This window comes from Micromesistius poutassou (assembly GCF_964030765.1).
Source record: "Micromesistius poutassou genome assembly, contig: SCAFFOLD_4956, whole genome shotgun sequence".
NCBI classification, from domain to species: domain Eukaryota; kingdom Metazoa; phylum Chordata; class Actinopteri; order Gadiformes; family Gadidae; genus Micromesistius; species Micromesistius poutassou.
The window spans coordinates 543-12,500 of record NW_028177122.1 but is presented as its reverse complement, the minus strand read 5'-3'; the positions used below and the strand labels follow the sequence as shown (position 1 = coordinate 12,500).

Sequence of the window (11,958 nt, the reverse complement as noted above, 5' to 3'; positions counted from 1 at the left end):
AACGAAACTCTCCCCCAGGAATGAGTTCGCTCCACTTCCTCAGGACGAGCTGTGACCCCAAGACACAAAGAGATTCCCAATCCTTTACATTTACATTCAGGGCATTAAGCAGATGCTTTTGTCATAAGCGACTTTCAACCGTTCATACACACACATTCATACGCACATTCACACACCGACGGCGGAGTCAACCATGCAAGGCAACAGCCAGCTCGTCGGGAGCAGTTAAGGTTGAGGTTGTCTTGCTGAGGGACACCTCGACACTCATAGCATAGGAGTAGCCGGGGATCGAACTAGCAACCTTCCGGTTAACAGTCAACCCGCGCTAACTCCTGAGCTACGGCCACTATTGCAATCAGTACCTGGTTCGTTAATGTAAGTCACCGTAAGCTGCTTTGGACCAAAGTGTCTAAATTATTCTCTGAAGTTCTGAAGTATGCGTTAAAAGGTTTTCGTAAAAAAAAAAAAGAATAAAGAAAATGTAGTTAGCAATCTGCTGACATAAGGAAAACGGTAACTCCAATTTTATTGTACTTTGTACCAGTGGCACTAATCTTTGCTGAAGCAGCTTTGCGTTCGAGTGGTTTCACAGATGAATCACAGCTGTGAAATACCTCATAGTTGATGACTGGATCCGGGGAGTCTTGGTCACTACAATGCAGGAATCTGCCGAATAAGGAAATGTTAGCAAGCAGACACCACGCAGTGGTGGGTCCTTTAATCTTATTTTCATGAAATTAAAAACCGCACTGCTGATCTCCAAAAGGATCAGATCGAACAGATCGACTTCATAAAACACATTCACCCATGGGGCTTTTGCCAACCTAAATTATTGGTAAGCACTCGCTATTATTAACGAGCGTAACTTTGTACATTAACATCCGCCAGGTGACAAACTCATTACTCTCACGCATGGCCCGCAGCAGATGTTTGTGCGCTGCAGTCGACGTGATTAATGGAGCTCAGCCCAGACAGAACTTAGCACCAGACAGCCCCGATGTAATCAGTGGAGGGCTAGGAGCCATGGGCCTGTCACCAGAGGATTTTATACCCACACTACAGGCACACAGTGAGGGGGGGGGGGGGGGGGTAGCGCGGGCTGGAGGGAGAGGGAGTGAGTGAGGGAGGAGGGAGGGAGGGTGAACGAGTGAGTGAGTGAGTGTGTGAGAGTGGGTGAACGAGTGAGTGAGGGAGGGAGGGAGAGAAGGAGGGCAGCATGGAGGGAGAACAGAAGGGAGAGAGGGGAGGAGGGAGAGAGGGAGGGAAAAGGTGAGTGAGTAAGGGAGGGAGGGAGGGAGGGAGGGAGGTAGCGCGGGGTTGGAGGGAGGGAGAGTGAGTGAGTTAGGGAGGAAGGGAAAGCGAGGGATGGAGGGAGAGAGTGAGGGGGGAGGGAGGGAGTGGGTGAGTTAGGGAGGGAGGGCAGCAGAGAAGGAGGGCAGCATGGAGGGAGGACAGGAGGGAGAGAGGGAGGCAGCAGAGAGGGAGGGAGGGAGGGAGGGAGCTCAAGCTCTGATCCCTCAACAGGTGTCTAGCGTTTTCTGTCACCTCACCTAAATGCAAAGTCATCATGTGCTGGCTTTCATGGCCGAGAAACATTGTTTAAGATTGAAATGCAAGATTAATGTACTGTGTGTCATTTTTTTTTTTAAAGTATAACACAATCTATATTTCGACAAAACAGGATGTTTTGCATCAATATACAGTAAAAGAAAAAATATGTTTTCGCACATGAGTGAACTACAAAACAACCACAGGAAATGGTGTGCTTATGTTTGAATGGACAAAGAGAGATGTTTATGTCTCAAAGAGAGGCCGCTTACGGCTGTGTGAGGTCGTGGGTGATGAAGTCCGAACTCTTGAAGAGCAGAAATATGTCACTCAGACTCTGACACTGCAGGGAGCTGTTCAGGGCGATCCAGTTTGCATCCTGCACGGGGGATGCATGCGCACACTTAGTTGTCACACGCTTGGTTTAAAAAAATGAAAACATGAATGGGTGAAATGTAATGTAATAAATACATTTTTTTTAAATGTAATCCTTTTACCCGAGGAGCGCTCCAGTTGAGTTTAGGAAAGACTCGCCCGCCCAAGGTGTTGATGGCCTCTAGAACTTTAGAGGTGAACTCTGGAAACTCTGGAGCCTGGCAGGTGAAGAAGCACCGTGTTTAAAAGGTGACATATTATACCACCAGGTGTGAGTGAGATTAGCCGTTACAAGCCGTTTTGAAAATCTGCCTCTTCTGACATCACAAGTGGGCGTGTCCACCTAGATGTGTGACGGATAACCACGGATGTGGTATAATATGGGACCTTTAAGGTGTTAATCCTTTTCAAGATTGCTTTCAACACATAACCCCCCTTCCCTTCTCCCCCCCTTCCTCCTTTTCTTTAATCGTTTTACTCGTATACCGTTCTATATCGTTCTTTATTTTGTGTTCCTTCTGTAAAGCGTCTGAGAATTAAGAAAAGCGCTGTATAAAAATGTCTCATTATTATTAAAAACATTACACTATTACATACACACTATTTCAGCCAAACAGGTTTGTCTGACACCACGTTAAATACTCACTGTGACCGTAGCAGTTGTCTCGTCATCTGACCACTAGGGGCAGAGAGGAGAGGGAACATTGGGGGTTAGCAGCACAAATGCTCAGTTGTTTAACATTTCAATCCCGGACAGGAAATTTGGAAGACATCAGATGCAATAAAATGCAATGAAACTACACAGGGTAAAAATAATACCATGTTCAATTATATCCAGAGAAAGAAGAAATATAGCTATTATATTTCTCCCTAGGATATATGCAAGTACAATTGCATCCTATCATATATATATATAATCTGAATAATCATAACAAACAAAATAAGGTCCTTTAGTCCAGTAGCTACTGGTACCTGGATATCTTCTTCCTCATCTGAGTCACTATTGGTCGTGTGTCTTTGTTCTGTATTGTGATCACTGTAAAAAAAAAAAGATAAATTGTTGTTATTTACACATTTGAACACAACATGTATGTCATGGGAATGCGCTTGTTAAAAAACGGCAGGGATCGAATGTGGGTTCACCTCCCAGAGACTACCAGTGTACCATCGTCCAGTAGATAATCTATTACATTCTGAGGCAGTGGCAGAATCAAGCTAAGAGGAAAAGAGGGAAAAAAAAAGTCAATTTGGCAGTGTGAGGTGTGATGTTATGACATTTTATCACCACAAATCTGTGCGCTACATCATGTGTGGATATATATTAATGCAAAAATCATCCTCATGCTTTGTAGAATAAAGATCATGTTATACCAAAAAAACAAAAAACATTAATGCATTACACACCGTACATGAATCTTGCAATTCAATCTTAAACAAATAAAACAATGCTTTGGGCCAAGTTCATTTGGCTGTTTTTTGAGGTGTGTCATGACATTTCATCACTATGCACCTGTGCGCTACATCCATGGACCTACAAAGAATACAAAAAAGGCTACCAAATCATCAGTAGTATGTGCGGATATGCATTGACGTCACTTCCATGACGAAAGCCACTGTCCAATGATAGAGTATTTACATCCATGTTGTCCCACATCTGTCCTTCCTAAACCACCACGTCGTTCGGAAAACGGCACAGCGAGTCCCCGAATGATTGGATACATTATGTCATCCGTTATATAACGTGACACATCCATATTTTAATCAAATTCGTAAGGTTTAGCACCACCAGTAACGTTAACGTCACTGATGGAGAACAGCTCCCCTCGAGTCTCCGTCCCCATAACAACATCCTCTCCATGACAGCATCATCCCCATGACAACGTCATCTCCATCGCACAGCATCGGATACGTGTCTGTCGTGTCGGGGTGGGTACCTCTTAATCGTGTGCTTCTTAAATATCGGGTACCAGACCGAAAACTGACAGTTGACGACTTGCTCCTTCTTCATGCTGCAACTACTTGGCCGGAAGTGGTTCCCTCGGTAAATATGTCCCCCCCCTCCCGTCGCATCGACGCTCCGCTTCCTGTTCTGTTTACCAGTCCCAGAGTAAATAAAACATCCAAACTCTGCATGTGCTTTATCGTTATTAACGATAAAGCGTTCATATATGTTATATATGTTTTAGTTTTCATAATGTAACAACAAAGAATATCTACGAATTTACAATTTCCCGCGTCTTGTTAATATTTTAATACATTTAATTATTTACTGTTTTTTATTTGTATTGTATAAAAAAAAAATCTAATGCAGAGGACTTATGACCAACAATTCCCCTCTGGAATATGGGATAATGTTATGGAATCTCCCTGAAGGGGGACGCTGTTCCCTGTGACACCTGAAGGCGGGTCTAGGCCGGAGGGGGACGCTATTCCCTGTGACACCGGGAGGCGGGTCTAGGCAGCACGGTGACTTGTGACTTCACTTCATTAGAAAACGTTTCATTCTTCACGTGAGTAAAGTTTCTGCTCTTATGTACCCTTCCCTACTTACACGTTTTGCTTTGTCCCACTCCTCTCCAGACTCAACACAACTCTTTATTGTGCACACAAACTGGAAATTAGATGTGAAGATGTTTGAATGTCTTAGATTTGGCCAGTTGTTAACCATACATTATGATTGGGATTGGGTTTGTACCGCTACTGTTTGTTAATCCACTGAGAAATTGCATCATGGTTTTTGCATGAAAACATCATGTCGCAAAAAGTTCGCATGAAGTGCTATAGTACTTTTGTAACAATGTGATCCGAACACGTACAGATACCATGAGCGGCTTCAACCATCCCAACGCGACCACCGCCCCGCATGTTGTGAGGGAAGAGGTAAACTTCAGCTGTTCAACTGTACAATGCGAACAGTATGTATTCTATAGCATATGTGCAGCTGTACTGTACACTGTGGTCAGTATGTATCCAATAACACAATGAGGTAATGTTCTGTACTGCACAGTGTGATCAGTATGCATCAGTATGTGTCCAATAGCATAATACATGCCATACATGACTCTTCATTCTGTCTTTTGCCTCATGTAGGCCATGGCCGAAGGGAAATGGGTCAAACTTGACAAGACCACGTACGTGGACCCCTCTGGAAAGACAAGGTAGTGTGTGTGTGTGTGTCCTCTCATTCTAATGGCTTTAACATAACACACGTAAATGCTGTAAATGTCCTCTTTAACACTCTCAACACGTTAATGTCTTATTTTATTCCAGAACCTGGGAAAGTGTCAAAAGGACAACAAGACCACTCAACACAGAGGCAGATGGTGGGGCCCAGTAACCGCAGTCTTTTACTTTAAGTCCCGTCCCAGGGAGGGATTTTCCTTGTGTCACAGAGCCTCACCACCACTTCTCTTCCTTGTAGGCGTTGGGATAATTGCCATTCTGAAACGGACCCTCCACAAAGACTGCCTTGTCATGGTAAAACAGTTTCGCCCACCGTTGGGATGCTGTTCTCTGGAATTCCCCGCAGGTAGGACTGGCTCCAGCTGTGACCAGATTAACATCTTTGTTGGATTTAAAGGCCATTTGTTTGCCCACAGTATAGCTTCCAAATAACCCCTTCACAATCATCAGTTCACACATCAGTTCACACTGGGGCCACCAAAGATAAGGATGTCTAAATTATATATTTTAACACCTATCATCATTTTTATTTTGTCTTCCACTGTCCAGGGAAGTACGATGTTAAAGGAAAATGCAGGACTTGCTCTAATGATGCATCTTGTTGTAATGCTAAATCAAACTTTACACTCCACTCTACCCTACCTGTCTGCCTACCTACCTGTCTGTCTGTCTGTCTGCCTACCTACCTGTCTGTCTGTCTGTCTACCTACATACCTACCTGTCTGTCTGTCTGCCTGCCTGCCTGTCTGTCTGTCTGTCTACCTACATACCTACCTGTCTGTCTTGTCTGCCTGCCTGCCTGTCTGTCTGTCTGCCTGCCTGCCTGCCTGTCTGTCTGTCTGCCTGCCTGATATGCTGCGATCCATTTTTTTACGGTACGCCCGTACGAGTCTTAAGGTGTAAATCTCCCGGCGTTCTTGCGGCGTTTCACGGAGGAACGCCCCCTTTTGGTCTGTCCCACTCGGGATTCTGAGAGTAGACCGAGTTCAGTGAGGCCGACCGTACGACTCGACAACAAAAATGTCTGCGCCCGTAAAGAGATTTTATTTTCTTTGTATTTGTACCACGTTGGTCGTTTTAAATTCTCTTACACACTTTGATTACATTGCTACTTCATTCCGGTCACCAATTTACGCATTGCACGGTGTTGCTGTGCGCGCAACACAATGTAAAGTTGCGTTGCGTTGTTTTCGAGCTGGTTTGCAAAAAGAGGCTCATGTAGCTAACAATAACAATGACTAGCCAATGAGAAACGGGTATATGCCTATAAGTGCTGCAAGCCAGGAAATTATGTCACGTTCTCGCTAGAGCAGGTCAGACGTACCATACAAACAGATCGCAGCATCGCAGTGTGCACAGACAGACAGACAGGCGGTGTGGTGTGGTGTGGACAGGACCGGGGACAACGCCTCATCACATGCGTTCGCCTCCCCAGGGCTGATCGACCAGGGGGAGGGGGCGGAGGAGGCGGCGGTGAGGGAGCTGAAGGAGGAGACGGGTTACATGGGAGAGGTGGTGGGGGTCACACCAGGTGAGGAGGTCTCCTTGTGTGGTGCTAGTGGTGCCAGTAGTGCTAGCAGGCTAGCGTTGACGTGGTAGTGTTTACACGCTAGTGGTGAATCTCATGAGGATCGGCGTGGGCTGCAGGGGTGTCTGGGCGCCAGGAGCAGTGCGCTCTCGGATGCAAATCTTCCATCGTAAACCATTGTTGTAATATAACCTTTTTTTTAACGTTTTATTGTTAATACAACCCCTATACATATATTGAGTAACTCAATGTTCTTTCTTTACCAATTTCACATTGAACAGAAAGGGCGTCTTATAGTAGTACACACACAGATCACTTTTGTGACCGTGTTTAATTTGAAGTGTGACAGGTTTTTGCCTTTGGTGAATATGTTTATGAGGATCCGGATTGAGAGGCTCTCCTGCTCGCGTTGATCGGTGTGTCTGTTGTCCTGTCGTCAGTGACCTGTCTGGATCCAGGCTTGTCCAACTGCACCACCAACATCGTCACGGTGATCATCAACGGAGACGACGGGGAGAACATCCACCCCAAACAGCAGCTGGGTGAGCGCTCGCTCACTCACTCACTCACTCACTCACTCACTCACTCACTCACTCACTCACTCACTCACTCACGCATGCACTCACAGTACGCTTCTCACTCACTCACAATACGCTTCTCACACACAGCAGCTGGGGTAGCACGCACGCACGCACTCACTCACTAACTCACAATAAGCTTATTAGCTTTCACTCAGATACTCTCACTTGTGCACCAATTTGTTCTTTATTCGTTTTTCATTATGCTGTGAATTTGGTCATTTTCATTTTATTGTCCTCTCACTCGTCCCCTGTGGTTTCTCCCCTTCCCTCCGCAGGCGATGGAGGTAATAAAATAAAACGCATGCAGTTTGGAAAATTATTCTTTTCAAACCGAAATTAATGAAAAGTTTTTTATTTTTTTTATGCCGTCTTAATTCATCACGGAAAACGTCTTTCCCCTCCAGAGTTCGTCGAAGTTATCCTCGTGCCTCTGGCTGAGTTTCAGACCAAAATAGACGGTACGTTTTTTAACACGTAAACCTTGCACTTATTTTCCCCACATCTTCGAGGTGTGTGTGTGTGTGTGTGTGTGTGTGTGTGTGTGTGTGTGTGTGTGTGTGTGTGTGTGTGTGTGTGTGTGTGTGTGTGTGTGTGTGTGTGTGTGTGTGTGTGTGTGTGTGGTTGACTCCGCTGTGTGTGTGTGTGTGTGTGTGTATGAACCGTTGTAAGTCGCTTTGGATAAAAGCCTCCGCAAAATCCCCTCAGAAAATGTAAATGTATTCCCCCCCCCCCCCCCCCCCGGTGCAGAGATGCTGAAGAAGGAGAAGATCGTGGTGGATACCAAGGTGTACCTCTACGCCATGGGGATGGTGCAGGCCTTCTTCAAGCCCAACGAGCTGCCGGTCCTCAAGCAGTGAGGGAACGAGGGGGGACCGATGAGTGTAGAGGAGACAAGGCTATAGGAAGAACCAGAGTGAGATGTGTTGCGGCCTTTCATGGATACGCAACCAACTGGGTCAACGTGGAGCACTAGTCGATGGGGTAGCGCGTATGAAGTCCCAAGGGTGTAGGTTTTTAAAACTGTTAGCTTGTATACCGGTTGTGGCTGATCTAGTCTCTAATATTAAAGTATTGCTGTGCACCTTTTGTCACTAATTATGTCCCCTACCGTTTTTATAACCCGAAAGTGCTACCTTCCTTTTTTTTGTTTTTTTTGTTTTTTTATAAATATGTTGTTACAAACTGTATAATTACGTACGGTAATTACTCACCAAACATTCCTAACGTTCTAACGTACTGTTTTGCCGGTTAGGCTGTTCCTTAATTCTCTGTAAGTTTTCTATATGGAAATAACGTTATGTGCCTTAATTGATGCGTGCTTTTGTAGCCCAATCCAATTTTGCACTTGGTGATTTTTAAATGTAGGGTACTCGTCTAGGAAATACGGTGTTATATTGATAAAAATTTATATAACCGAAGTACATTGAAATTAAAACATGTTACCAGCTTCTCAGATTTGTTCCGATTTAATATTTCTCCGTCATTCAGAGTTTCACTCATTTTTGGGGGGTTTTGGTAGAATTGTCAATAAGCTTTTATTATGAAGTCTTCTTTCCGAGAGCGGAATGATTACCTTTTTTAATCAGTCTAAAAGCCAGCATTGGCTATAGGGTTTTAGTCTCGGTGTATCATTTTGTCTAGTCTGTGTTTCTGTGTTGTATTGTTGTATTGTCGGTATAATTGTAATTCAATTACATTTTCCATATGCAAAGAAACAATAGTTTAGGGGCTAAAAAAAAGAAAAAAAAAGTATTTTATCCAGTGTACTGAAGAGGGCGCCACAGTCATCGCGTTCATAGTCCGCGACCGCCGAACAAGGACTCACAACCCATCGCGAGATTTACGGCGCGTATTTAAACGAACAACTCGGGGAAACGAAAGCGGTGTGAGCAGTGAACGTGATGCAACATTTGAATATCTAAAACACCTGTTGAACATATTTTTACTGGTGGAGAACATTTATGTCCCAAAAGCATTGTTATCAGTAGAGCAACACTCACTGTTATGGAGTTAAAGCGGTGACATAGCGCTGTCTGTGTCGAAGGCTGATTCGCTTTAGTGAGGCGGACCATGTTGAGTTGTTGACATTCACCCCCACCCAGCCAGGATGGAGCTGGCCAGGACAGGTGAGCCATGCTGTCCGAAAGTCAAGGAATACTTGACTTTCTGTACAATGTACTTGTGTATACTTGTACTTGTACTTATATACTTACTTATATACTACTATATACTTATATACCACTACGGCGGTAGCAGTCCTAAAGAACTGTCGCTTCCGGGGGATGCGGTACTTAAACACGTCAGTGGTCGGTGATCCGACCTAAATCATAGAGTGAAGTCACAGAGCAAGTGTGTTTATACCTTCCAGTAAAGGTAAAGAATAAAAGACCTTGCCCTGTGACTTAACTCCTCTCCCTGATACCTTCCCTTCAATCCTCCCCTTCCGCCTCCAGGGAAGGCGAAGAGGATCCACCTGAACGCGGAGGACTGTGCTGACCTGGGCAGAGGACCCAGCGGCACCAGTGTCCTCAGCCAGCCCCGGCCGCTGCCCAGCGCCCCCAACCGGCCGCGGCTGCAGCAGCCGCGGACTCCCACCAAGAAACGAAAGCTTGGTACTCTTTTTTTCAGTGTTCCCTTCCTTCTACTTCAATACGGCCGTGATGTTCACCTAGACTCTGGGTAGCCTCCCCCTTACCCCCCACGCCCCTCCCCCACGCCCCTCCCCCATATACCTCTTACGCATATAATGTATGTTGTACGTGCTGGCACTTGATGTACGCACTTATTGTATGTTGTACGTGCTGGCACTTAATGTACGCACTTATTGTCTGTTGTACGTGCTGGCACTTAATGTACGCACTTATTATATTATTATTATGTTCTACGTACTTGCCCTTAAAAATAGTACTTGTAGCACTAGTAGTACTAGTGTAGCATCTTATCCTAGCTACCTTTTGTTGTGTACAGGGAATGGGTTAACCTAGTGATTGTTAGAGCTTGGCACTTGGTTCTATGAACATCCTTACTGTACCCACAGCGATATATATCGTTGTTTCTCTTTCTTCTGACAAATGTACTTATTGTGAGTCGCTTTGGATAAAAGCGTCCGCTAAACGGCCCAGAATGTGAACGTAATGAATTCCGAACCGGCCCTTTCTCCTCTTGTGTCTGACAGAGAGTCCTTCCAAGCAGCAGAGGAGCATCAATGACTTCTACCAGGTGACGGGCGTGGTCAGCTCCAGCCCCCAGAAGGCATCCCAGCAGCCCGGCTCCTCCCGGTCCACGGCGGGCCCCGACGGAGGAGGGACCACCCCCCCACCACCTCCTCCGGTGGGGCCCAGGGCGGAGCGACAGAGGAGTGGAGACCACTGGGATGAAGACGACGACGACGATGATGATGACGACGACGTCAGCCTATTGGCCGCTCTGGCTGAGGAGCATCCTGAGATGGAGAAGGAGGAGGAGGAGGAGGAGGAGATAGACTATCTGGAGGGAATCACGTCGGAAATGTTCGACGACACTTTGTTCGAATGCGCCGCCACCAGAGACGCGACCAATCAGAAAACAGCAGGGCGGGATCTCGCGGAGGAGAAGGAGGAGTGGGAGGAGGATTTGGAGGTGGAGGTGGAGCCTCTCCCCGACGCCCACTACGGGCTCCTGGGGAGCGGCAGCCGGGGCCTCCAGGAGCCCCGGGGCCGCATGGAGGACCTGCCCGAGGAGGTGCTCCGGCAGATCCTGCTGCTGCTGCCCGCCCAGGACCTGTACCTCCGCATCGCGCTGGTCTGTCACGCCTGGAGGACCATCGTCCAGGACCCCAAGGTCAGACCGCCGCGGGCCGCCCTGTTGACGTTGACGTGTGGTGTGTTGTTTGGGAGACTACATTAGGGCTGCTCGATTTTGGGGGAAAAAATGAGAATCACGATTTTTTTTTTGGTCAAGATTGAAATCACAATTCTTCAAACGATTCTTTTTTGAGTTTGAAAATAAAATGCATTTATTCGGCATTTCGGCAAAAAAAACCTCACTGTAACAGAGTTTTCCAAATTCTTAAACGACACAAAATGTTCAAATAAAAAAATAGAAAATGTTCAGATTCGAAATAATGTACAAATAAATATGTATCCAGCTGTTCTGTAATTTCTATAAAACTTTCAATGAATAAAATAAATATACTAGAAAATCAAATAAGACGGAACAACTTAAATAAACTTAAATTAACTTTCTCGTGTTTAGTGCACTGACACATTTTTAATCTAACATTTTTTGTAAACGACACTCAACAAATTGCGTTCTGTAAATTGATCCAGTAATGGATTAAGGCTGGAAGGACTGGCCTGGCCCATCATACTCAGAACTCACTGAAATGAACTTGTCTTGAACTTCAGAATCATTAAAAAAATAATAATAATAATAATTTTTCAAAAGAATCGTTCCAACTCAATTTTATTAATTTGGAGATCGTTTGACCCAAGAATCGAAATCGTGATCAAAATTCGATTAATTGCACAGCCCTAGACTACATGTTACGTTAACATGTCGTCTAGGGTTTAGTAGACCACCACACTGTTTACATTGACATGTCATCTGTTAGCAGACTACCCTGTTTACATTAACATGTGGTGTGTTGGAAGACTACATGTTACATTAACATGTCGTCTATAGTTTAGCAGACCACCCTGTTTACATTACCATTCGGTCTGTTGGAAGACTACCACGTTTACATTAACATGTAGTCTGTTAGCA

At 45.3% G+C, this 11,958-nt stretch overlaps 3 protein-coding genes across 3 annotated transcripts in view; 2 read left to right on the top strand and 1 right to left on the bottom strand.

Annotated features, from left to right (window-relative positions):
• The window catches only part of cdc123 (cell division cycle 123 homolog), a 7,839-nt gene extending 3,895 nt beyond the window's left edge, over positions 1 to 3,944 (bottom strand). The window contains exons 1-8 of the mRNA XM_084491223.1: positions 3,858 to 3,944; positions 3,067 to 3,138; positions 2,896 to 2,959; positions 2,570 to 2,602; positions 2,046 to 2,141; positions 1,821 to 1,927; positions 615 to 666; positions 1 to 49 (exon numbers count right to left, since the gene is read on the bottom strand). The exon at positions 1 to 49 is cut by the window's left edge and continues 27 nt beyond it. Coding sequence (XP_084347349.1) covers positions 1 to 49; positions 615 to 666; positions 1,821 to 1,927; positions 2,046 to 2,141; positions 2,570 to 2,602; positions 2,896 to 2,959; positions 3,067 to 3,138; positions 3,858 to 3,931 — 547 coding nt within the window. The 5' untranslated portion in view covers positions 3,932 to 3,944. The remainder of the gene's footprint in view (positions 50 to 614; positions 667 to 1,820; positions 1,928 to 2,045; positions 2,142 to 2,569; positions 2,603 to 2,895; positions 2,960 to 3,066; positions 3,139 to 3,857) is intronic.
• A 422-nt stretch (positions 3,945 to 4,366) lies between these two features.
• On the top strand, positions 4,367 to 8,666 carry nudt5 (nudix (nucleoside diphosphate linked moiety X)-type motif 5). Its single transcript, XM_084491225.1, has 9 exons — positions 4,367 to 4,433; positions 4,742 to 4,803; positions 5,014 to 5,081; positions 5,194 to 5,246; positions 5,345 to 5,452; positions 6,542 to 6,637; positions 7,075 to 7,176; positions 7,620 to 7,673; positions 7,963 to 8,666. The coding sequence occupies exons 2-9, from the start codon at positions 4,747 to 4,749 to the stop codon at positions 8,070 to 8,072; spliced, it is 648 nt and encodes a 215-aa protein (XP_084347351.1). The 5' UTR covers positions 4,367 to 4,433; positions 4,742 to 4,746; the 3' UTR covers positions 8,073 to 8,666.
• A 430-nt stretch (positions 8,667 to 9,096) lies between these two features.
• fbxo18 (F-box DNA helicase 1) lies at positions 9,097 to 11,117 on the top strand. The gene is made up of 3 exons (XM_084491224.1): positions 9,097 to 9,341; positions 9,669 to 9,827; positions 10,391 to 11,117. Exons 1-3 carry the CDS (start codon positions 9,323 to 9,325, stop codon positions 11,098 to 11,100), a joined length of 888 nt encoding a protein of 295 aa, XP_084347350.1. The 5' UTR covers positions 9,097 to 9,322; the 3' UTR covers positions 11,101 to 11,117.
• Positions 11,118 to 11,958: the final 841 nt, after the last annotated feature.

Excerpts from the sequence above, each read along its gene's own strand:
- nudt5 (XM_084491225.1), top strand. The coding sequence starts at position 4,747 with ATGAGCGGCTTCAACCATCCCAACGCGACCACCGCCCCGCATGTTGTG. Across the intron at positions 4,804-5,013 it reads CGCATGTTGTGAGGGAAGAG|GCCATGGCCGAAGGGAAATG; the intron begins GTAAACTTCAGC and ends TGCCTCATGTAG. Across the intron at positions 5,453-6,541 it reads TTCTCTGGAATTCCCCGCAG|GGCTGATCGACCAGGGGGAG; the intron begins GTAGGACTGGCT and ends TCGCCTCCCCAG.
- fbxo18 (XM_084491224.1), top strand. Across the intron at positions 9,828-10,390 it reads CACCAAGAAACGAAAGCTTG|AGAGTCCTTCCAAGCAGCAG; the intron begins GTACTCTTTTTT and ends TGTGTCTGACAG.